Source organism: Aquila chrysaetos, chromosome 9 (genome assembly GCF_900496995.4).
Source record: "Aquila chrysaetos chrysaetos chromosome 9, bAquChr1.4, whole genome shotgun sequence".
Taxonomy (NCBI): Eukaryota; Metazoa; Chordata; class Aves; order Accipitriformes; family Accipitridae; genus Aquila; species Aquila chrysaetos.
Window position 1 is genome coordinate 16341294 of NC_044012.1, and position 25693 is coordinate 16366986.

At 39.1% G+C, this 25693-nt stretch overlaps 1 protein-coding gene across 6 annotated transcripts; it reads left to right on the top strand.

Annotated features, from left to right (window-relative positions):
• The first annotated feature begins 6 nt into the window (after window positions 1-6).
• Window positions 7-25592, top strand: HEATR3 (HEAT repeat containing 3). 6 transcript variants are annotated; one of them, XM_030023819.2, is made up of 16 exons: window positions 522-681; window positions 2245-2417; window positions 3293-3380; window positions 4341-4453; window positions 6269-6378; window positions 7132-7272; window positions 8027-8310; window positions 8998-9088; window positions 12169-12326; window positions 13359-13441; window positions 13703-13839; window positions 16286-16374; window positions 17203-17346; window positions 17449-17625; window positions 18577-18720; window positions 24343-25592. In XM_030023819.2, the coding sequence occupies exons 1-15, from the start codon at window positions 562-564 to the stop codon at window positions 18694-18696; spliced, it is 2028 nt and encodes a 675-aa protein (XP_029879679.1). In that variant the 5' UTR covers window positions 522-561; the 3' UTR covers window positions 18697-18720; window positions 24343-25592. The 6 variants fall into 6 exon arrangements, with proteins under 6 accessions (XP_029879680.1, XP_029879683.1, XP_029879679.1 ...); XM_030023820.2 differs by lacking the exon at window positions 522-681 and adding an exon at window positions 7-146 and having other exon boundaries at window positions 18577-24540; XM_030023823.2 differs by lacking the exon at window positions 522-681 and adding an exon at window positions 269-287 and having other exon boundaries at window positions 18577-24540.
• The last annotated feature ends 101 nt before the right edge of the window (window positions 25593-25693 follow it).

Below are 25693 nucleotides of genomic sequence, written 5' to 3' on the forward strand. Positions count from 1 at the left end.
AGAACTTCAGAAGTTTATAGCTGAAGTCTGTAACTTTCATACCGGACCAACATTTCCCTTATTCGATGTGGTTCTTGCAGTCTAAGATACTGACACCAGAGGGAAAGTCCTTCCCGTTTTCCATCCTGCAGGTCAATCCAGCCTCTGTAAGTGCCGCTAGAGGAAAGTGTTTCATTCCACATTTACCTTGTTTGAGTTTTTGACGCGGGGAGACGTCCCGAGGAAGACGGCGTGTCCTCGAACCCACGCAAGGACGCTGCCGGTGCTGGGCTCGCGGGGGGGCCGGGGTAAGTTACACCCGTTCCGCTGGGCGCGGAGGGTGTTGCGCTGATCTCGCTGGCGGCGCTCGCCCGGCCGGTGACCCGCGCCGCGCGTGTGCCGGCGACGGCGCTGCCGCTTCGCTGCGTCCGTAGTGGGAGAGCTCGTCACCTGGCAGTAAGCGCGTCTTCGGCGCGGAGGGCGGCCGGCCTGCCGGGGCGGCGGCGGCCGGGCCGGGCTGCGCCTGCGCGGGGGCGCACACGTGGGTGCGCCGGCGCCGAGCGGCGCGGCGGCCGCGGAGCCATGGGGAAGAGCCGGGCGCGGCGGTTCCGCAGGGCCCCCTTCTCCCCCGCCGGCCCCGAGCAGCGCCGCGAAGGGGAGGGCGGCCCCGAGGAAGAGCCGGCCGCGGAGCTGCTGGAGAAGGTGCGGGCGAGAAGCGGGGCCGGCCGCGGGTAGGGCGGGCTCGGCGCGACCCCCGCTCGGGAGCGGGGGAGCGGGTCCGCCCCGGCAGCCGCGGCCCGGCGGGGGGCTGCGGGGGCCGGTGCCCGCCGCGGCCGGTGGGGGTGGGGCGAGGCCTCGGGCGAGGGACCGGCTGCGGTGCCGCCCTCGGGCGCGGGAAGGAGCCGTGCGGGGCGTCCCTCCTGCCGCCGCCGCCCGTCCCTCCTGCCGCCGCCGCGTCGCTTCTCCGGCGTCACGGCTGCGCCCGCGGGCGGCTCGGCAGGCAGGGGCGGCGGCTGCCGCCGCTCTCCCCTCGCCCCCGGGCCCGGCACCGGCGGGGCGAGGGGCAGGGCACCCCGTCCGGGCTCTCGTTCTCGCCTTCCTGAGGGAGCGGTGCCGAGGGGCCGGGGCGGGGCGGGAGGCTGCTCGGTGCCCCTCGTCCCAGGAGAGGCTTTGGAGGAGTTCTTGCAGTGCTCGGCTTCAGTCTATCCCCCCGGAGAGTTTTCCTACGGGTAGCCAGAGCGATGAGTCCAAGATCCACATGTAAGAAATAACCGACAGAAAAAGCTGAAAAGGACTGGGTTTGGCCGCCTGTTGGCCGCATTCCTGGTTTTGGTTCAAGTACTGCAGATGAAAACTAGTTTAAACCTCCTCCCGCGCATGTGACTTTAGAATCGGAACTAGAAATCTCTTTTCCTTTAAGTAAATACATCGCCTTTGTTCACTTCACCTAACTGAACTCATTGAACAACTCGCTGCTCGATTATTCTTCTGGACTAACCTATTTAGTCTTTTAAAGAGAGTAGAATAAAAATATATATAAATGCCCAGGGGAGGATGAACTGAGAGACCTCTGTCAGTTTCAGCAAGGCAGGATCTGATGTACCGCTCTTCTCCACTCTGCTCTTCGGCAGATGTTTATCTTTTCTGTTAGGTTTTCAACAAACTCCATGACCTGCCAGGATAGGCTCTTCTGCTGTTTTATTATTTTTATGGTTTGCAATTCTTACATCTCACCTAAACCTCTGTTACAGCACAAGTCAGTGTTGTCTTGTGGACGTAGAGCGCGCTTGTTCCTTGTCTTTAAGCAGATGGTTTTAGTGTAAAGGCTATTGTGTTTTTTCATATTTTTTTGATTCTTTAGTTTTTCTTTATGGTGGCATACGTTATGGCTGTTCTACTTCCTTGATGGTATTTTTTCCTCCTACTTTTGTCCTTTTTTTTTTTTTTTTTTTTAAACATGGTTATCAAAAGTAAATATGAGGTCTCACCAGTGCCAGCTACTGTCAAATCTGTGTCTGAACTACGGCTCTTTTGTTAAACACCCAGAATAGTATTTATCTAGTCAAGTAGTTAACACACATAACCCAGGCAAAGATTTGTAAACTTCCATGGAAGTTAAAAGCTCTTGATTCCTTTCAGGAGTAGTAAAACAGGAGCTACAGTGCTGGGCCTGCACATCAAAAGGCAGATCAGTCTTTTCACTCAGTGAAAACTTCCAGCTACCTTTTCCCTCGCCCCTAATCTGCCCTGTTTGTGTCTCCCCAGCTGCAGCATCCGAGTGCTGAAGTGAGAGAGTATGCCTGTGCCAGTATTTCCAAGCTGTTGCAGCAGAAGCATGTAATCCCAGCCTTTCTGCAGAGAGATGTTGTCCGATGTTTAGGACCGTTGTTGATGGATCACAGTTTAGCTGTTCGTGAGACAGCTGCAGGTGCTCTCCGGTAAGCATTTTAAAATATTTATTAAAATATTAATTTTAATATTAATTTTAATTTTTAAAATTTAATTTAATTTTAATTAATAATAGTTAGAATGAGGTACTCCTGGCATGGTAGAGAAAAGAATGGGGTTTTACTGTTAAAAGCCATGAACTTGAATGCCAGCCTCTCTTTCTTTAACTCTATTTTGAGCAAGTATGCCTATGTCAGTCAAAGTCCCCGAGGGAGGGGCTTTTCTTGCTCCAATAGGCTGTCATGAGACTTCAATGTCAGCAGCAGGGTTTAAGGTAGTTACTACCATTTTATCTACTCCCAATGGAATGCACTGCTTTCCATCCTTATGTTATGCAAAAAAATCAACAGTAGCATGAAGAAATATAGAGAACTTGAATGCTGTTAGTATGGCATTTTGTATCTTGATTACACTGTAGGAGCAGTGGATTATTTAGAGAATGCACATAGCTGGCTTTTTGAGAAACTTGTAAATATTGAACAGCATCAGTTTGAGTTGGTATTCTGCGGTCAGACCTACAGCTTGCTTTATTTGTACAAAATTGTAATGCTAATACTTGTTAACATCCATGTTTTACCTTACACTGAGTAAAACATGACAGAAGTCATGTTCTAGTACAGATAAGCTTTCTAGTTATACTAGATAAGTGGATTTTATTTATTTTTTTTTTTCCTAACACCGAAGTTGTTCTTTTCTGTTAGGATGGTAGAAGACTAAAGTTACTGATTAAGCAGATTGATTTTAAAGCAAAAAGTACCATAACCTTTAAAGAAGAATACGGAATGCATGTTTTTTTGAAACATTCCTGGAAAGTATTGTATTTAATCTAAAGCTTTTTTTTTTTTTTTTTTTTTTTTTTTCCCAGAAATCTGAGTGCTTGTGGAGGATTTGAAGTCTGTGATGACATGGTGACAAAAGACATCATGACACCCCTTGTTGCACTTCTTAAAGAGGTGTGTTTATTTTTATTCTGCTTTTAAAAGTGATCTAGCCATTGAATTATCCCATTTTCAAAAATAGTTCATTTTTTTAGCCATTATCAAGATAAGATATTTGAAAGATGTTTTAAAAGAGTGTTTCAGTAGGTTTAATAGTACAGAAGTTATTCTGGAGATTTCAAACCACTTGCTTCTGCCTACTGACCTGCTAACTTGGGTCTGTGGTGAGGTTTGCTGCCTAGGATGATTTTTGCATAAATGGCTTGGAGATTTTGGGTCTGGAACATCAGTCAAGACAAGTCTATTCTGTCAGTCAAGATCCAGATCCAACATTTATGTTGCAACATTATTCTAGTGAGGTTTTTTTGGTAAACAGTTTTGTCTAAATGGAAGGTTGGATTTACAGTTGGGTAGTTACTGCTATTGTAGAATAATCTGTACTGAATACTTATTCTTTGTTTGGTCCAGGTGTTGCAGTGCAGTTTGGAAATTGCATTGAATTCTGTCACCTGCTGTCTTTGTATGAGCAGCCTTGAGCAATACCATCATTTTCTGTATGTTTCTTCCCCATTTTAAAATATGGGTAATAGCATTATTGTAAAGTGCAGCAAGATATTAGCTGAATTAATCTTTGTGATTAGAAAGAACTGTTGAAAGTTGCATACAGACTATTAGCAAGGAACAGCATTTCAGATTCTAAAATGGCTAAGTATTTCTTTATTAAAAAAATGCTTCTGGAGACTTTTGAATACAAAGCAAGTACCCTAAGTGTCTTTTTACAAGAGAAAAAAAATTATCAATGGTTCAATTCCATTGTGGCCCAGTTTTCATAGAGAGTAGGAAACTAGTCACGTTTTCTGGTAATAAACACTTCATGAGAGATCTCTTCATTCACTCTGCTGCTAATGTTTTAAGTTTTTGCTTTTCTTCTTGGCTTGTTTGTTTCCCAACCCTGGTTCTCTTGTTTGGTTGTAGTGTAGTACTGGACTAGATGCTAACCAGCTCTCTCCAAAGAAATGCAGAGACATGAACAAAAATTATATTGAAGACATAGCTAATGAGGCTATTAATTTGCTGTGGAATGTATGGTAAGTGCTGTATAAACACTGGCCTTTTAGAAGAGCTAAATTAAATTGTTCCTGAAAAAGAGCGTGGTAATTGAGGCAGAAAAGAAATTACTGTCCTTGCATGGGAAGATGTATTCAGTTGCTGATTCTGATTTCTGATTGTGTTGCTCCTACACGTGCCTTGCTTAATAAATGGCAAGCCCTCATCTGGTCTGAAATACAAGTTTATCTTCTATCATAAATTACTTTTCTAAGTGAAGGATTCTAAAAGTGCACAAAGTTGGTCATAAGTTTTAGGAGAGTGTCAATTTTTTTTTTTGTATTGGTTATTCACCCTGAGTTCTGATATTGTTTTCTGAACATGTTCTGTCATAGTCTCCTGTATAGTTTGGGTTGTGGAGTCTTGCATGCAGTTCCTGTAGATCCTTATTGTGATACGGGAGATGGAGAAAATTAAATTCTGATCAGTGGACTCCAGTGCTCTGGGAATGAGTTTTTGTACTACTTCCTCCCTCTGCAGGTCATCCCAAAAGTTAATATTAAATGTTCGGACAAACTATCCTTTAGTGGCTGAGGCACTGATAAAAATCTACTTAATGGTGTAAGAAAAACTACTAATTGAGCAGTTCACATTCTACATTGGAAACACCAGGTGAAGGAAGAGAAATGGCAATGCTATTAATACAGAAATGGCTATAAACATTAAAGTGATACAAACCTGTTTTGAAAGTTCTCCTTGAATTTTGTATTGTTTCTCTTCATTTTTTAAGAGCTCCATAATGTCATTATACATTTGGTCCATACAGGATTTTGTTTTGCACTGTACAGTATTGCAATGGAGCTGCCTCTATGTGTGTCTGTATGGTATGGCAGCTGGCTTGAGGCCTTATTTGTAAATTGGGGTTTGTTTTAGGGATTGGAATCTAGAACAGTACAGAAACTGCTTGCTCAGCACCTTACACAGAATACAGGACCCTTTGTAACTCTGACTTGACAATCTTTTGTGTTCATTTTTTTTATTGCTTTTGTAGACATAAGTGCTTTGGAACAGGAACTGCAATCATTAAGTGTGCTATAAATTACTTCTGTATTTTGAACTTTGTGGCAATGCCTGTGAACTGCTGACTTCATTACTAAGTTTGGTACTGATAAAATTGAGGCTGGCATTGATGCTGAGGCATAGTATTTTCAAAAGTAAAATTTTAAAGACCCTTGTAGCTAGTTAAGTCTCATGGTTTTTATAGTTTGAATTTGTCCTGTATCAGTATATTAGTTTAAGAGTGGCAAGAACTGTGAAAAAATAAAGAAGCACAAATCCCACTGTTAAATAAAGTAAATGTCACATTTAGCATTGATTTAGCATGCATTTCTGAATGTTAAGAGCAGTCATTTTCTGGAGTAAGTGAATATTTATGTGAGAGGCAACAGCCCACTCTGTTGTCAGTGGGTTTGTGGATGAAGTCTTCCATGGCTGCAGAAAGCCCTGGGCTGGCTTGTAGCCTGCAGCTATAAGCTACCTTTCATGCTCTGGCTGGCTCTGTCTGTGTGAGACTGTACTTAGGATCCCAAATAAACTCCTGAATACTTTGTGTGAGGAAGAACCTGGCAGAAGCCAGCTTTCCTCAGAGGTGTCCAGGGTATTGCAGCTTCTCTTTCTCCATTTTTATATAGAGTTGATCATAACCTTGATAACAAAGGATAGCTCTTTGACTACTGTGTAATTCTTAGGTAGGTTTTTAAAATGTGAGTAATAGTGAATACATGTTACTTAAAATGTTGTTACAGTAATTTTTTCTGGGAAAAGCGTTTTATTAATTTTTTTGTTTTATGCATTAGTGAATGCAACAATACCGCAGTATACATATTCAATAAAGAAGGATGTCTGGAGGCTGTGTTACATTACATGAAGAAATTTTCCACAAATGTGGATCTGGCTATTTCAGTAGGTAAGTAGTAAAAAGAGAAGATAAGGGTTTAAAGATACTTTTTTTTTTCTTTACCATATGAATGTAACACTGATATCCATTGCATAATGCACCTGCCTTAGCATTACTTAAACTTTACACTGAATATAAGACTTTGAATTCCTTTCTGAACAGCACATCATTCAGAAGTTGACATCCGTTGTGCTTGTTTTCAGTCCAAAGGAGAATGGCTTATTGGTGGTTACATGGGAGGAAGACTTTTGTGGAAAGCAAGCTCAGACAGAGGCTGAGCTTCATTTTATTTTCTGGTTTTGGTAATGAAGGGTTTAATTTGTAGAGCAGAGGACATAGTCCATCTAAAATAACCCCAAACGACTCCTATCACTTAAAATGTGGTTTTATTAGTAGTATTGTTATTATAGTCTTGTAATGGTATTATAGGTGCATGTGCTTACAAGCTTTTTTGGTGTTGTCCCTAGTCAGTATACAATGGAGAAACTGAATTTTGAGTAGCTGAAATTAATACGGCTAGTCCCATGTCTGATGTGGTACTGTCCTCACCTGTTTTATGTACAGATTTGCCATAGAATGTCTTTTAATCTAAAACACAGCTTGTGAAGGACAGTGTCACACCGTTACAACATGATGCTGCATGAAATGTTTTTTCCCCGTGTTTCATTACTCCAGCTTTCAGGAAAATAACACTTTCTCATTAGAAGAGTGAAAGCTACTATTGGGTTTGTTAATTATCTTTGTTGTTGTTGTTTGCTGCAGCAAACTGCTTGCAGGCAGTGACGGAAGATAATCCAGATCTTCTTTCTTCATTTAATGCTTCTGCACAGCAAGTATTGGAAACTGTGATGTTGTGTCCAGAGAGCACAATGAAGCATATCCTTCTGAGAACGCTGATAGCAGGTACGGTGCTCGAGGGTGTTCATTGCTGTGTGATGGAGAGCACGGCAGGTAAAGGAGGGTGGGAAAGATAGGCGGCTTAGTCTTCTCTGCTGTAGTCTGGACATCTGATCGTCAAAGCCTGTATAGATGGTTCGTGAGGTTACTTCTGCCTCTTGGGATTATGTTTTGGAGTGACCAGATATTTGCAACTAGTTTTAAAACTGTCTTAAATGCTTGATTCTGAATTCAGTACCTGCTTAGTGTGATAACCCGTTTTAACTGTTCATTTGGTTTTCAGCAGTGAAATGAGTCAATAGTAGTACAGGAATCATTTTGATTTCGACAGGAGTAGATTTTTACCTCAGGTTCTCTACCTTGCATTCTTCTTTCTACCTCAAATGCTCAACCATGGTGACTTTTGATACCAGAATGTAATGAATTAATTTTGAGAATCCTTAGAAATTGGTTATCTCGCATGGGTTTGTGTATTGCAGGTAAAAAGTGTCACCAAGGTCACTCCACATAAATATGCTGCGTATGCTTCCATGCTGAAATTTACTTGAGATGTGGGCATAACATAGTTATTACAGATGAGTATATGAAATGCTAAACAGAAAAAAATACAGAAAAAAGAGAAAAGACTTGACCACTCACACTGAAATTTAAGTACTGAGTATTTTAAGTAGCGGAGGCTGTGTCCTTACAAAATATATGGCTATTACAGAGCTGAGAATTGAGTATTTTAATTTTTATATGTCAACTATCTCATGTTTAGGCACTATCTGGAATATCAAGGATACCATTCCACCAGGCAGTCTGGGAAGCATGGTTAATGCAATCCTGAAGATTTTTTCAGAATCATTAGCAATAGATGCTGGCGAAATGATTATTAGTATGAATGAAGCTGAAAAGAAGAGGTTAAAACTTGCCGCGGAGGCAGAAACAGAGGAAAACATGAGTGATGTTATAGATAACTGTGTTTTGAGTGAAGATGATGACATGGAAGAAATACCAAAAGGAAAAGTCAGGAGAGAAAATGACATTTCAGATCTACTTCCGGTAAGCGTGGCTGGCTGGCTCTCGGACAGCTTAGTGCATTTGGCTGAGCATCTGACTGGTCTTGACTCAGCATTAGCCAGGGTAAACTACCTGCAAGTGTTACTCATCCTAACTCCCAAATAGCTTGACTATTTTAGCTAAAACTTCAAAGATGAGCATGGAGAATTCCAGCACAACTTGTTCCAGTGTGTTCAAGTTGCACAGCACGTAAGGAAAGCACATTTCCATTTTTTACCTCTAGTGGAAGGTATAGGCTTATCTGACACTTCTACCTGTAGCTACTGCGGGAAGTTCTGATTTCTGCATAAGGCGAGTGAGATTTTTAATGGTTGTAACCATTCAGTCGTGAGTGGAGATGGCTCAGAGATTAAAAAATGCATTCACTATTGCATACATGGAAAGAATAACAGAAATACATGTTTCTGTTAGGACTTTAGCTAACTTTAGGTAATCTTTTCTGTTACAACTTTATTGCAGGTGGCATTTCTTGAAGGTAGAATTTGTTTTGAAACATCCAACCGAAAGATGAGAGATAATGCTTTTCTTTGGTGTTTTTTTTAAAGTTTTGGTGTAGGATAAGAAGAGGAAATGGCTGGATTGTATTTTTAACTGACAGCTTGGGTACTTTAATTTGCACTGAAATGTTGTTTTACAAAATTAAATTCAGTTCATGTTTTTATTTTTTAGTCTGATAAGTGGGAACTGAAAGAAGTGACAGCTTTACTGATGGCTCAGCAGACTGCTCTGGAAATCATTGTTAATATGTGCTGCAGCGAAGGTTTGTAGGAATCTCTTTCATTGCAAGTGCTGTGGTGCATTTTGTTTCTGGAATAGGTCATGTTTAGTTTGCTGTTTAGTGATCTTAGCTTTTAAGGGTGAATGCACATAGACTTACTGTCTCTGATACCCTCAGCTGAGGGGCAGATTGGATTGTAATTTCTATTACTAATTTAAGTGGATTTTTTCTCATTTAAGTAATTTCTGTTGCTTATGGATTTTTTTGCATGATGCTACATGTGCCAACATTTAAGAACAAACACAAAAGCACTTGTGCCGAAGAGATACTTCCTAAAAAATATTACAGCAAATTCTTTGTGGAGTTAGAACGTGGTCTAAGCGTTCATCGGATACAATATGGGTGTGAATCTTATTGCAGGATGGGGGCATCATTTTTTTTAATCAGATAAATCTTGTAGTTTTGATTTAGTTTTGATACTACAAGTGTTGCAAAAGGAGGAGAGAACAGCTTTTGCATGCAACTCTGGCAACAGTGCAGATTTAGGCTGTTCAGAGTTCTGCCTTTATGAGCTTGTTTGGAGGAGAAAGCAAGCCTGTTATTCTGGGGGGAGTAGGAAATAGATACTCTGTATCTTCTATGAACTCTGATACTCAGTTTTGATAGCTTTTTCCCTAATCTTCAGGAAAACAAATCAGTGATTTTCAAATTCTGTTTAAAAAAAAAAAAAACAAAGAACAACCAAACAAAACTAACTCCCCCCAAACCCCTACAAAACCTGAAAACTTTAATTGGTACTGCAGTTTGTAAGGCTGATGCAAAAGTAATTGTGTAGGAGATAACTTTCCGAGTAAATCTTACAGGTTCTAATAAAATCCACAGTAATACCCAGATATTCCCAATGGTGATTTTTTTTTTCTCTTACAGCGCAAGGAAATTCTGCACCTAGTATATGAAGCTCCTTTCATAACTGCATTTCTCATCTAATGAGCTGTAATTCATAAGCTCTCCCCTTTAATTGGAAAATCTCTTGTGGATAAGCTGCATATTCTGCCATTCACTCAGTGTAATGTAAGGTTGATTGTGTTGTATTTCACTACAGTACTTTGCCCATTCATGGGCAGACAGAAACATAGTCTGTAGAAATTAAGAGGAATCCAGAGGCAGCTGTTCATTTAATTTTCAAGTTATTTGAGGACTAAAATAGCTTTAGCCATTATGCTGAGTTCATGGAAACACTCAGCTTGCCACAGAACTGAGGGAAATAACCAGTCTGGCAAGAGACGTGTTTTACTGAACGCTGGCCGGCGTTTGGAGGAAGCAGAGTGCTCTCTCCCCTTAATGGGGACATGGGGGGGAAGTCAAGTCAAGAGACTTCAGCATTGCTGTACAGTCTGTAGTTTGTAGGTTACTAGCACTAGTTAAGACAGGATTGCCATTGGAAATGCTTCTGTATTTCCAAGAACATTACAAGAAACCTGATCTTAGTTATGGGCTAACGTTCTAAAGCCCAGTTCCTGCTCTGCCCTGGTCGCTGACTGTGAATATATGATGATGTATCTTTGTTGTTGCTGAATTGCATGGTCAGCTCATACAGTTATCATTTAGTTTTCAAAGGAGATTTTTGTTTGCTTTGTAAAGATGCAGGTGGAATTTTATTTTTTTAGAAGACGCAAGAGACTGACTGAAAGCAGGATGTCTGCTTTGTTTTCATGCTTGTTGCTACTGTGGGTTGGTAAAGCATGAAAGACAACTGTTTTTCCCATGCAAAGGCTATTAATACCAGCATATTATGGCTGTAGAATTAATTGGATATTACCATAAGCAAAAGAAGATGCCCATGTGATCAAATTGCCACAGCCTGATGAGATACCTTGCATCAGATAAACATTAGTCATCACTTTCAAATAAATTCTTAAGCTGCTGCACGGTGCAGGTGAAATGCATTCAGTTAGACCCTTACTGCTGTATTTTAAGTTAATGAATTTACCTTTTGCCACAGAAAAGTGCATGGCTGTTACCATACTTACTACGGTACCTAGATCTCGTGTGAATCTGTGTTGTGAGACAAAATTACTTGGGGGTGAATGGGATATTTTTTTTCCACAGTAGTTAAATATCCAGACCTATGTACACAGGCAGAGCTTTCACCTGTCAGTGAGGAGGATCAGTCCAACCTGTAGACTTAGGACTTGTGTAAACACCAGTGTCACACCAGTTAAAATGTTACCAGGTTTAAAACAACTTTAGATAAATCAGTGTAAACCCTGTGGACATAGATATATCAGTTTAAATATAAATGATGGACTGACTTTGTGCTTGTCAGGCTGAGTCTGCCTTTAGCCATGGACAGATTATTCACTTTACAGTACCTGTGCCCATTGGTAATAGGACCTGAACCCCTCTCACCATGTCTGCCCTTACAGATCTGCTAGTAGAGTAAATCATGTAAGTATAAACCTAGTTCAGGTTTATAACTATAAACCTAGTTTAATTTACTTAAAATATGCTGCCTGAAATGGCTAACAGAGATGATATGGCTTGCTTTGCCTTGTTTTGCTGTTGTTGTTTCTTTTCAACTGGCCTTGCTGTGGAGAGAGTAGCATCTTCATCCAGTCCAGTTACTGCCCAGTCAAGAGGACATGTCTGTGGCTTTGGTATTGCCAGAGAAAACAGTTGCCTTAAACTGATTGCAGTTAGCAAACAAATTAAGTTACACTGGTGTATTTGCATGCTTGAATCTACTTCAAAAAGTAAAATTGTACAATCCAAGTTAAAATCTTCATAAATGCTTTATAAAATGTTTCTTCTACACCTTTTTTGATATCTTTAAGTGAAGCATAGTTAATATCAGAGAATGAAGTACCCATGTATGAAGAACCTCTTTCATAAGAATGCTTGTTGCCTGAGTGAATATTAAATACATAATCTTTTAAAATAAAACAGTTTAAACAAAAGTAGTATAATATTTAGAACTGTGGCTTAATGGCACTTGCTTTTTGTGGACTTCATTAGAGCCCAAGAGCTTAAAGACTCCTAAACTAAGGGGTGGAACCAAGTATAATTGAGAAGTAGGATACCTATTGCGTGAGTGCTGTTACAAGTCTGTCTTCTGTTTTCAGATCCCTCTGATGATGAATGGGAAGAACTCTCCAGCAGTGATGAAAGTGACTTGTTTATGGAAAACTCATACAATGAGGGGAGTGGGCTGCTCATGTCACCCTTGTGCCTCTCTGATGAGGTTAACTCAGCATTTCTGAACAACCTAATTCCAAAGAAGGTATTGTCTTTTATTTCTAACACATGGTACAGTCTTTCTCTTGTGCCTGATTTGTATCCCAGGTTAGGCAAACAAATTATCCCAATCCATCTGGAGAAAAGGAATATTTTTTTTAAATCAGCTTAGCTTCGCTTTTTTTGGCTTAGAGGTGGAGTATCATCACCTGAACTGTCATGACTTAAATAATTTCTTCATGTAAGTGGGAATAGAAGGTTCATGTGTGTCAGAAATTGTGTTTTGCTTTTTTTCTTTTTTAATTTGGCTTTTCCAAAATACAAAGGTTATTATTCCTTGATTCAGACATGAAAAAGATTACCTGCAAAAAGAAAGGAAACTTTGAGTAGAAGCATGAATGCCAGATTTCCATATTAGCTAAGTGAGGTGGAAGTAACATATGTCAATGGCACCAGTCAGCACTGCAAAAGTACAAGTTCCTCTTTCTCTCTGTTTTATACACAGTGTCTGAAGTATAATATTTGACACTGACAAGAATTCAGATGTTCTTGTTTCAGAGTTGTTTTGCTCGTTCTTATTTGGGGTTGTAAAGATGAAGTTTGTCATTTGAATCAGTTACTATGCTAGTTCAGCAGCATTGCGGAATTCTGACCCAAGACATCAAGGTACGAGATGAAAACATTCAAGGCTTTTTGTACTTAATACCAAGCAGTCTAAGTTTCATGGCAAGGTCTTTTACACTTGCACCTATCTGTGAAAATTCCATAGTGGAATCTGTAAGAAGAAAGATTTAAATAAAAAAGAATAGCAGAAACATAGAAAATCACCTTTTGTTCAGTAGAGTTGGATACTTAAAGTATGCTATGCTAAACCCAGTGTGTAATTGCACCATTTGAGTGATTGAGGAAGATTCTGGCATTTTTGGCAGGTGAGACACTTGCTATCTGGAAAGCTTTGAAATATGTAGTTTGAAGTATCTGTTTGACATTAAGCTAAAATGTCAGTCTTCCTTCCAAACACACTAAAAAAAAAAAAAAAAAAGCTTTATTGCTAAACCTTTCTTTTTCCCCTCCCCAGATTCTTGAAAAAACTGGTTTTCCGAACAGTGTTGCTCTAGACATCTGTATGCACAATCCGTCTTGGAAACCATTAATTAAAAAGTAGGAACTTCATTGTCTCTCTTACTATTTTTCATGTATATTCAGTTGTTTTGGAAATCTTAGAAGGATTGTCCATCTTTGGGTTACTTTTAAGATCTGGACAATGGCAGATATGATACATGATTTTGAATAAAGGGATACCAGTGTTTCTGTAAACTGCACACTGGATCACAGTCTTATTTAAGTCAAGATTCTTCTTTGTATTTTGACATCTCTTTTCAAAGAGATCTACTAAGTGCATTTTTTGTTTGTTTGTTTCAGACTGAATGCAGTGCAGTGTAGAGCTTTAACGTGTCTTCATAGCATTTTGTTAGTGTCAGACGTGGATTGTCTTGGAGGAGCTTCAGCACTTCAGTCCCTTGCACAGCATCTCTCACAGCTAGTCTTTTCTAAAACGGGTAAGATGTTAAGTAAACAGGGCTTGCTGACCCCCTTTGCTGATCATATAGATATAAGGTAGCCATGTACATTGTTATGTTTTAATGCCATTGTATTACTAACTTTATCCCTTTGGCCTTTCAAAATAAGGATACTGAATGTCAGAAATGTGCTGTGTATGTGTTTATCCAAATTGCATCTTGAGCAAGTATGCTTCTAATGCAAGAATATGCCTTACATCTGTGTGTGCACACAGAAAGTCACCAAGTTAGGGGATGAATCCTGCCTTGCTGTGAGACCAACTGTTTGCTTGATCATATTTGTGAGAATATCAGTTCTTGATCAATCAGACAAGCCATGAAGAAGATGGAAGATTTTCTTTTTAAATGTTCTAACTAGCCTAAACAGACGTGAAAAAAGGGTATCTAGCACAGTCTTTCACATCATTTTTTTCTAGGAATCTTAGGAAATTGTGGCAAAAGTGGTTGTTGCAAAAATCTCCAGAATGTACATGCTTATTACAGTAGGAAGGAGAGCAGCCCCCTTGTCTCCAGGGCATGCTTTATGCATATGATTGCATAGCTTTACTGAAAACGTATTTGTAATAAGAAAATATACAAAGTTTTTATGACTAGATATTAAAGCTGCTCAACTTCCTGTTATGGTGGTGGTTCGATTTCAATGCAGAAGGCAATAAATACCATTTTTCTAAAAATACTATTTTAGAATATCAGATATATCCTGAGAAACGCTAGAATTTATCCACTGTAGTTCCTCCAAGGCATATTATTTCACAGAGATATTGTTATGGTTTCCCCATACATCTGCTAGTAGCAGTATTATTAGATGGTCTAGTGTAGATATGCAGCAGTTAGCATTTCCAGCTACCTCTTGTAATCTTATACATCAGATGAGCATCATTCCAAAAATACTGTTGGACCATTTATGCTATGATCTCTCTGTTACTGACACTAGAGAAGCTGAACTGAGATTAAAAAAAAGGCAAAAAACCCCACCTGGTTCCAAGCTGATGATCTGGTTCCCTGACAGGCTGCTTCATTCAGACTATTCTGATAATCTGTTTTTGTTTTAAGGTCAGTGATGATGGCTTTTCAAAAAATAAGAGGTATTCTTAGAGACTGGGAAAGCTTGCCAATTCTCAAAATTGTCAGAAAACATTTTTCCTAAGACAGATCTGTTGAAGTCTAGCATATGCATGGCTTTGTCATTTCTTGTCTCTTAGAAGCTTGAGAAGCTGTTTTCTTCCCTTCCTTCAAGTGTCTTCATTTGTAGCCACAAATGTGGTGTATGTAGTTCTTATTTGCTGTAGTGTATAGTATGACACTACATTAATGCTTGAAAATGCATCTGCCTGCAAAACACTCTTTTCTCAATGTCATTAAAAGCATATGATCAGTCTATGGGAACATTATTACTGAGAGTGTAGTGCTTGAAAAACTAAAATGCAGGAAATGAAAATAAATATGAAGACATATGCAAGGAAGCACACATAAAACATTTGTCTTGTGTTTGAAGAGCAGGACTTCCAAGATTTCAGGGTCTACATGTTATGCTTCGCAATAGTCAAAGTTCTTAGATAAAACTGGAGAAGGGGCTGCCTGAAGACAGAGGATGTTAATAAGTTAGTTTAATGGCCCAAGTCCATTTTTGTTAACATAATATTTTTTTAATAGTTAAATGCTATGTAATGGCAACTGCCAGATAGAGTTGATAACATACCAACATGTGGTTAGAAGGAGTTCTCTAAGCAGGGTGAAAAAGAGGTGTAAAGATCTAGTTGCTTACGTGGGAGAGGAGGAGATACGCATGAAATAATCAAGAGGTTCTGTATCTAGAGTGGTCCAGAAAATAAGAACATATTAAAGGAAAAGAAAAAGCTTCAACAAATGCAGAACATGCATTGAAGATGATGGCTGGTATTGATGAATTTGAAGTTAAACGAGAATAATGCAGTGTTTGAGTCATACATTCCTGAAAGATTATTAAACCACTGGAAAAACATGTTCTTTGAATTGGAAGGAGTCTGGTGTTCTGGGTGTCTAAAAAGCCTGCTTAGAAGACAGAAGAAAGGAGTTAAAGTATGCAGTCAGCTTCTGTAGTTTTCTCAGTTCCTGTATTATGGCCTCCATGTGATACCAGTTATCAAGCTTCTGTTCTGACAGCTGTGGCTTGTACCATATGTTAGGTCACACAAGTGTCTTAACTAGGGATGTGCCTGAAAATGAGGACCAACTGTGGTCTAACCTCCAGATGCAATTAATACTGAATTCAAAGAAATCACTATGGTTACAACCTGCAAAGACCAGCCTCTGAAAATCTAGCTCTTCCTGTTTGTGGTAGTACCTGGAGGAACAATTAAAGGGATTAAGGAATTTGTATTTCTTTGGTTCTCGTATCCTTCATCTTACTGTTTAACTTTTGGCTCTGGGTTCAATTCTTTGACAGAACTCCCTGCAGACACAGAATTCCTGGAAGCCATAACCAGTGCTTTGAGGGCTCTTCTACAAACAATGGCATCAAAGAACATCTCCCAGGTAAAAGCTTTCAAACTCAAATGCTCTGGTAGGTTCAAAACGATGTGAGATTATGCTGGACAGTTTTTGAAACAAAACCATTTAAATGAAGTGCTAAATTTCAGCAACTGTGAACACTGAAAAAATAGATTTAGTAGCATTCACTCTTTGTATTTTTCATGGACCTTACAGGAATATGTTTTTATGTATCTCCTCCTTAACATGTAAACAGATGAAAGGTATTTCAAAACCAAAATAGCAATAAGCCACAGGTAGTATCTTTAGGAGATGGATATAGTGACAACCATTTAGTAAATTAGCACCTAGAAATGTGGATTCTTTTATTTCCTGATGTCATCTAGTTGAAGCTCATTGTCCTAGAATCTTGGTTGGACATGAATCAGTGAGCTAAATATAGGAATGAAGCATAATAGTTTGTTATACAAGATGTAATACTAGGTGGCCTGCTGGTCCTTTCTGGCTTTAAATTGAAAAATTAGCTTCTATGCTGTAAGTTGTAATGAGTTGGAAATAGCTATTGAGCTAGGTAAATTTTTGAAAACCCCTTTGGGCTCAGAACTTTTTCCTTCAGCTTCATGACAGCCTTGGTTATGTTCTGGAAGAAACACCGTAACAAGTTGGAAGGGAGAGTTTAACTGTTTCTTGCTAATTAAATTTTCAGAATTCATGTAGTTTTCATAATACAGGACTCTGTTTCTCTGTTATAAATTTGCCTGTGTTCTGTAAAAGCGAATTATCTAAATGTCATATTTGAAAATTTCCATGAAAATGTAAATATGTCTATTTTTTTCTTTTTTTTTTTTTTTTCTCCCCCCCCTTGCTAAACAGTGTATGACTCCTGAGCAGCTATTGGCTTTGTGTGAAGCTGGTATTCACAGCAGCAATGCCAGTGTTAGAGTGAATGTAGTGAGCATCCTTGGAATTTCTGGCAGTGTCCTAGCAAAAGGACAAGATACAGCTGAAACACTAAAGGTGAAAAACCAAACTTTGCACTGTAAGCCTACAACAGTCTTGATACTTCTTTCAGTTTTCTTAAGCATTGCTGGAAAAATCAATTTTTCTCTCTTATTTCAGATGATTGGAAAATTTCTTCTTGAGGTTGCTATGAAGGAACCTTCTCTTGTGGTAGCAGGGGAAGCCTTGGATGCACTTTTTGATGTATTTGCAGATGGTAAAGAAGCAGAAAAGGCAGCGGTACAGATCAAGTTGCTTCCAGCACTGAAAGAATTTCAGCCAGTGTTCAAAATGAGGGTAGGCATCAAATGCAGCCAGCTCAGGGTCTCAACACACCATGTGGGTTAAAGCTTTGAGATTTGGGCTGCTAGAAGAGATAATTAAGCAGGAATATATGGCTTTAAATGATGACCAAAGAAAGAAAACAAATAATTGAATTCCTGATATTCTACTTTAGAGGAAAGCAAATGCACTTACCTTGAGGTTCATGGAACCATCAAGGTAACAGTGCAGCATCTGCATTGCAACATCTCCATTACACCATCAGCATTATTGATGTCCAAATCACTGTACTGTTCTGATACCCTTGTTAAAAAAAAAAAAAAAAAAAAAAAAAAAAATCCTGTAGATGTCTCTGGAGGAGAACAGCTAAATTGGTGGGAGAGAAATTACATTGACATCTTTTGTTTTCAACGTGCTGTAGTTGCAGGTGGACATTTTTGTTCTGTTGTTGGTTAATTAAAATAGATCATGTATTCTGTACTTTTAAGAATCACAAGGCCAAAGTTCTGAACTGTAATTTTAGGTACATCCTTGTCTTAAATAGAGAATGACCTTTAATACGTTGTTTCATTAGTCAGATGAAGCCTGAGGAGTGACTTTCATAGTCTTGAAGCCAAGCACTATACACACAAAAAAATAAATACCTGACGGTGCCACAGTTGTTTGGTTAGTTAGATGTGCAAGGTCTTAAACTTATTTTCTGTAGCTTTTTATATGAATGTTTCAGATTTATGAATGAAATAGCGTGCCAGTAGCAGTCTAGTTTTAGGCAGAGATGTATTATAGTAATTTGACTTGCAGACATAACTGCTAGCTGTGCATGTGCACACGTGAACAGGTTGGAGTTCTCAAAAGGCATGGGTAGTATGTCTTGACAGAAGACCTATATAGACTTGCTATAAACTTTAGGTCATGTAATAGGAGAAACTTCTCCGTGAGTAAAGTAATTATTTTTTGGTTTTACAGATGCGAAAAGAAGGCAAAGGACAATATAGTACAGATCAACTGTGTGTTCTTGACAATGTGAAGATGAATTTGAGAAGATTCATTGCATATCAGGAGACACTAGGGAAAACCCCAACTTGAAACATCGAGGAACTTTAAACTAAGGTTTCCCTTATTGAATAATGTTTTCCAAAAATATAATCATTTTGAACTTCTAAAATTTATTGAGCAGAGCAGTTTTGCTTTCATGTTAATACTGCATTTTTTTTTACATTCAGTATTTTTATATTTCTGGGTTGATGCAATATGAAAGTCACATCAGCGTAAAAAAATATAGCATACTTTGAGATTAGGTGTTAGCAGTGATAAGAATGTGCTTTTGCAGTCCTGAGGTCTGTACATAGCACCACTGCCATTGTTTAGAAATCCTCACATATCCTGGTGGAAAACTATAATTGCATGAAAAAGTAATTTAGAGGATATTCTTGGTTATGTGCCAGGTCAAGAAAAAAATTTTAAAAGCTCAAGATATTTTTCAGGGAATTGAGCAGTGGCAGAATGCTCATATTTGCTATTCGCTCTTACCTGTTTCTAGAATTGCACAGGCACTTACAGCAAACTTCCCAAGAGAAGCGTGTGACAAATGTGTGGATTACTGTCAGCACTTGGATCTGTTACTTCATGAGGTTTATTGAAGACTGTTTCAGATTCATTTATGATAAATTCAGTATGGTAGGTTTTTGCTGTGGAAATAAGTGTAAGAAGATCCTACACTTACATGGAGCTCCCTGGTTTTACTTAATTTTGATTGGTATTTCTGAAAATCAAGTCTCCTGATTTACTTTCTTCCTTGTAATTCTACATCTGATGAATTTGAATTCAGGGAAGTAGTAAACCTAATATTTTTTTTTTTTATACTGAGATATTATCTAAGTAACTTTATAATTGCCTAAAATATCTTTTTCAAATATTTCTGATAGAGATTTTTTTAAGCTGTAAAATACAGAAACTATTTTCAAAAAATGTCACTGATTGATGAAGATTGTATATGAAGTTCCATATATCAAAAGCTTCGGTTTTGTTTCTGTGAATGAGATCCTCTCATACACGTTTTTTTAAGGAAAAAAACCCACAACGAAACACAAAAGCATCTTGTTATGCTGATTTTTGAAATGGGAGTTTTTCTCCCCTTCTTCTCTTAACATGCTGCCTTAGCACAGGCATCTAGTTTTTGGCAAACTTTTGCCCATGGTGTTAGGCATGGAACTACCAAGACCAAATTTGCTCAGTTTGTTAGATTTCAGTCTCTTAGATTGGAAAGCAGGCTCAGGAACTGACCGGCTAACTTGCAAATGACTTGACTTTGTGAAATCCTGACATATGGTACTTTGTCAAATGCAAGAGAAAGTGAAAAATTAGTTTAAGCAGCTATACTGCCTGGAAGTCCTGTTAGTGCTATTACTTTACAGGAGTTGGATGAAATGTGTGATGTGATGCGATGCAATGCCTGCTAATCAAATGAGTGAGTGAGAGTGTGGGATTGGGAGGGCTCCAGGGCCATTGAGCCTGGCCTGGAGAAGTCCTGAGGAGCACAGAGCGGTTGAAAGGTTATCCTGGGATTTGGCGGGGGCAGGCAGCGAAGAGGGCTGGAGTGTAACAGCTGAGGAAGGAGCAGCTAGGTGGGTTATGGCACAGTGCGTGGATTTTAATCCTCATGTTAGTTATATTTGCTGTACACTGATGGTAGTATAATATTAGCCTGATAAAAGGTATTAATACTTGTTTGGAGCACGTAAAAGGATTTTCACGCAGAAAGTTCTGCGCTCACTTTCTGGGTGCTACATTGAAATGCAGGATCATCTAGGTTGGAAAGGATCTCTGGAGGTCTCCTAGTGCAATCCCCTGCTCAAAGCAGGACTTAATTTGCAGTCAGATAGGTTGTGCTAGGCCTTGAACATCTCCAAGGATGGAAATCCCACAACTCCTGACTGCCCTTGCTGTGAACATTTTTTTTTTTTTTCCTTTTTCCCCTTGTGACTAGTAGGATTTCCCCCTGCTGCAAAAAGTGCCTGTTTTCCTTTGACTGCACACCACCAAGAAGAGTCTAGCTCCACCTCCTTTATAACCCCTATTTGGTAGTTGAAAACAGCTATATTCCCCTCTTCTCCAGGCTGAATAAACATAGCTCCCTCAGCCCTTCCTTGTACATCACGTGCTCTAGCTCTCTAACCATCTTGGTGGCCTTCTGCTTGACCTGCCCTATGGCATCTTGTACTGGGGGGCCCAAAACTGGACGCAGTACTCCAGGATATGGTCTCATGAGTGCTGAGTAGAGGAAAGTAATCAATTTTCTTGACCTGCTGGCCATGCTTCTGCCAATGCAGCCTGTTATTTATTAGCTGTCATCACTGCAAGGGTGCACTGCTGCCTTCTCTTCAACTTACTGTCCACCAGGACCCATAGGTCCTTTTCTCCAAGGCTGCTCTTTGGTCATTCAGTCAAGAGCCTGCTCTGTTTCATGGGATTACCCTGTCCCAAGTGTAGCACTTTGCATTTTACATCCAGCGTAGCAGTCAGAATCTGGTTCCAGGGGACTGTTAGAACAATGAAGTATGTTATTTTTTGTTTAGGGTTTTATTTTTTTAGGTTACTAATGAAAAGAAGTGTTTCATCTTCAAATATGAATCTGAAAGTTGCAGATAAATATATGGAGGATAGGGCATCCACTAGAAAACCTGGTTTTATTAATATGATCTACCAGACCCTGTTTTTTTCCTTCAAATGAAAAGACAGACTGTCATTTAGATCTTAAACTATTCCAGCAGTAGGAACGCATGGATTATTTTTTTTTTTGCTATGCACTAATCAGTTGAATGTCTTAAAAAAAAAAAAATTTTAAAAAAAATTGTGTCATAATAAGATAGGTACATAGTATGAACCATATTGCTTGCAGAAGTATATGATTTTTACTGCTTAAAGTGCTTGTTTTTATCTTCTGGTACACATGCAATTTCTAGCTAATAGCTGGAAGAGAAATGAGGATGTGCGAAGGCATTTTGGTTTCTTGTGAGTTTGTAGTAAAACCCTAACATGCAAAAACTAAAATAATCCCTTCACCTTTGTTTCATCTGAGGAGACCTGAGCATTTTAGTGGGCCTGTTTGGCTGAGGGCATGAAAACACTGACAGGCTGGCAGCTCTGTCTCCAGCACATCAGGTATGTTTTAGTTGATAGAGAGGTAAGCTGTAGTTCTTGGGAGGTGTTTTTGGTGTTTTGTTAACCTCCTTGCTAATATTAATCCCACTTTTATATGTGATTTCCTAACATCCCATGTTGTTAGGATCTTTGCCAAAGTCTATTGCCCTTAACAGCGCTCCACAGCAAAATGGAGCCCTCATCTTCCCTTAGGGTTTCTATGATATTATAGTTATCTAATAATAATCAGCCAACTGCATGTTTTGGTGTCTATACTTTTATTTCTCTCAATGAGAAAATCTTACTCTATCACCTGCCTAGCTACCAGTTTAGTGTAACTTGCTTTTGGTGTCTAATGGAGGGCTTGTGACTGAATGAGGGGTAATAATTTTGTACATTAGTTTAGGGAGCATGTTCTGCTTGTAAGGGACAAGATAGAAGATAATAGGAAAAGCATCGAAGACTTTTGAAGACTTTTGTCCATGGAAGACAAGGGATGTTATCAGTGATTTAAAGAAGTGTCAGATTGGGCCCTAAAACCAGAGGAGATCTGTAAGTACAGAAGAGCTAAGCTGTAAGATTGGGGCTATAAAAGTTGTTCTGACACAGTTAAGGAAGATAAAGGCAAGGCACCAGAAGAAGAGATGATGTGGTGCAAATTAAATGTTTTGGAGGCTCTTTTGGCACTGGTTTGTTTAAATAGGTTTAGGGTAAGCTTGAGACGAAGACAAGATCCTTGACAGCCTACAAAGGCAAAGCCAGATCTTGAAGATACTTTGAAGGTGGCAGAAATTGGACTGATCTAGACAGTATGCAGCATAAGTAAATAGATGATAGATGTAAGCGATCTTCATCAGTTCATTTAATCACGCAGATAAGCCTGGTATCAAAACAGGTATCTGAAACTAAATTTGTTTGCTTATCCTGGTCTCTAAGGCATCATCTGTCTCTGCTTCAGTTAAAAACAGCAGTCCTTTGAAAGTATGGATTGCTGCTTTATTTGTCTCACTGTCCGACACCTAGCCCACCAGAATCTAGCTCCGAGTTGAGATTTTATACCAAAGTAGGTGCTGAAGTTAAGTTGGGTCTATTGTATTAAGTAAAGAATGTAAGGAGGGCTGTGGGCTCCGTGCCCTGTTCAGAAGCAGCAGGACCGGTGGCATTGGCTGCTGCTTTGGCCTCTCTGCAGCCTGCAAAATGTTGAATCCCCAACTGTGTAGATAAGGAGTTATCACTGCTATGTGGTTTTATGTTTGCTGTCAATGGAAAGAAACAAGTGGCAAGATTTAAATAAGCATTTTTTGTGAAGTACTTTTTATACATCATGCTTTGACATTCAGAAGATGGCTGTAAACCCTGTTATAGTCAATAGTTTAACTATTTGGGGTTTGTGGTGTGTGTTGAAGGTATTTTTTTCACAGTATGTTTTTTTTTTTTTTAAAGATTGTCACCTTAGAGGAACAAGAATAACTTTAACCAGTACTACTTGGCTTGGTTTTATGTTTGTATTTGGAGAGAACGTACCAAAAAAAAAATCAGAGCATGGTAAAATTACAGAATGAGAACTGTGTCGAAGAACAAATTAATTTAAAATCTGTTTGTAGTTTAAGTATATAAATGAAATGCATATCTTGTGGACTATTAACATAAAACAACCAACCGAAAATGCGTATAAACTCAAGTTCTGTTTCCTTAGTAAGTAATTTTCAGTAAAAGCATTCCCAGAGGATTGGATAGAAACGTCTAGCCTTACATTTACTGTTGCAAATTCAAATTCAGGCAATGGTACTGGTAATTGAAAATAACATAATTGTTCTTTTCTGGCACAGATTAATTTAGCAAACAATCTAAATATAGTTTGTGCCGGACATACTGTTAAGATATATAACATTAAGATAATTGGCAAAAACCTGAAAACTCTTGACAGTCACAGCAAATTAAGGAACTTGAAGTTTTTCCACAAGGACTGAAACACGGTGAGCCTTTGTGTTTGAAGAAGCTTTTACTTGAGTGGTGGGTTTTTTTGGTCTAATTTCCAAATAAATTCAAACCATTAATTTTTGTACCTTCCAGGAAAACCAGCATGCATTTAAAGCAATTCACTCTAATTTCATTTTGTTTCTGTATTATTTTCATAAGTTCCCTTTTTCTGAGAGAGGCATTTTGTCAGATGTAATTCAGTGACCACATAAAAACATTGTTTGAGACTTGCACACAAAGGGTATGGTAAGACACCCCCCCTTTTTTTTTTTTTTTTTTTCCCCAAATCTGGGTGTCAGGAACTCCTTGCATTACTGTTATATTAAGAGCTTAAATCAAACTGCTTGTGAACTGAAATAAGATACCATTGTAATAATCTGTATGCTGTTAGAATGATTGTGGCTGCTACGTGTTCTCAAAACAATGGAGGGTCCCGATGCAGCCCTGGGATTGCAAGGTGCTCACATAAATACCTATACCACTTTTAAAGATGTATTGGGATTTCCATATACCTTCTCCTGGTTTTGTGTTCCTTTTTTTGACAAAAATCCTGGCAAGGATTCTTTGTTTTCTTTCTCCCCTGATGTGAATTTTTTTTTTTTGAACTTTAAGGAAAATTGCATTGGCCTCTTCCCTCCTCCCCGCCCCTTGATGGCGAGTGAAAGGCACTTCCAGAATTTAACTGAAGAATGGCTGATTCAGCTAGAAAATGCATGATGTTTCTAAGTAACCTTTTCTGTGAAGTTCTCTTTTAGTAAGTAAAAGAGTTAAAGTTCAAAGTCATAATTAAAAAAATAATTTTTGACCATATTCAAGTGGGGGTTTTCTTGTTGGTTTTGGGGTGGTTTTTTTTTTTTTTTTTTGGTTGGTTGGTTGGTTTGTTGGTTGGTTTTTTTTTTTGTTTTTGTTTAAATACCTGGTAGGTATACTCCCTCATCTAAAGCCTTTGTGGTACTACACCACCTGTGTTGTGTCCTGGCTTTATTTGCTTGGGAGTAAGGTTGCTACTGAGGAATCCTGTAAATTAATGAACATCAGTCCTACAACAAAGCTTGTTTACATTTACGTGCTATGAGTGTAGAACAAATCATTTTTTTTTCCAGAATTAGCTTTTAAAAAAAAAAAAACTACCACAGGTATTTTTTTCTGTTACTGTTATCTCTTTAAGGATACAAAAAAAAAGAAGCAAAAGTTTATGAATCGAAACCTTTTTATTTGTATCTTTGATGTAAGAGGACTGTCAGGCTAGTCACTTTCTAGTTACCTTTTTCTGGTATGTTTGTAATTCTCAGAATAACTGAGGAATGTGGGGTTTGGAAAATAGGATTATTCAGGGCGGTTTTTCTCCAATTCCAAGCTGTGCTTAAGTCCCACCACTTTCCACTTGACTTTTGATGGTAGTTTTAGGTACAGATCCTAATTCTCAAAGCCATTAAGTCTGTCAACTCAAGCCCCAAATTTCACCCTACAGCTCCTTGCTGTAGTGGGGTTTCTCTTGGCCAATGCAGATCAGACACCCTGTGACAGAACACAGGAGGGCTGAGGACAAAATGTCCTGCGCTGGGATGGTGGGGCGAAGCCAGAATTTCAGTCTTTGTCTGTCATCAGGAAGCGGTGCTAAGACTTCTTTTTTGCCAACTGCCCACCTCATGGAATACTTGGAATTGAAATGCAGCTTTTTAATTCCAAAACCTCCGCCTCCATCTTCCTAAAGAGAAATCCTCTCCCATACAATTCTGAAAGTATGGGAAGCACCAGGCCCTCCATGCAGCATGCTGGAAACTTTCTAGCCGATACTATAGTAAAGATGTTTTAAGGCCGTAGTATGAAAACGCTAAAAATAAAACTGAGCCTGACCAGAACTTGTACTGCTAAATGTTGCTGTTTGCTCTGTTGTGTTGTGTATGTATGTAACGTGTTTTTCCACCTGCAGAAGCGTTGGCTATACAAGTATGGCACCTAG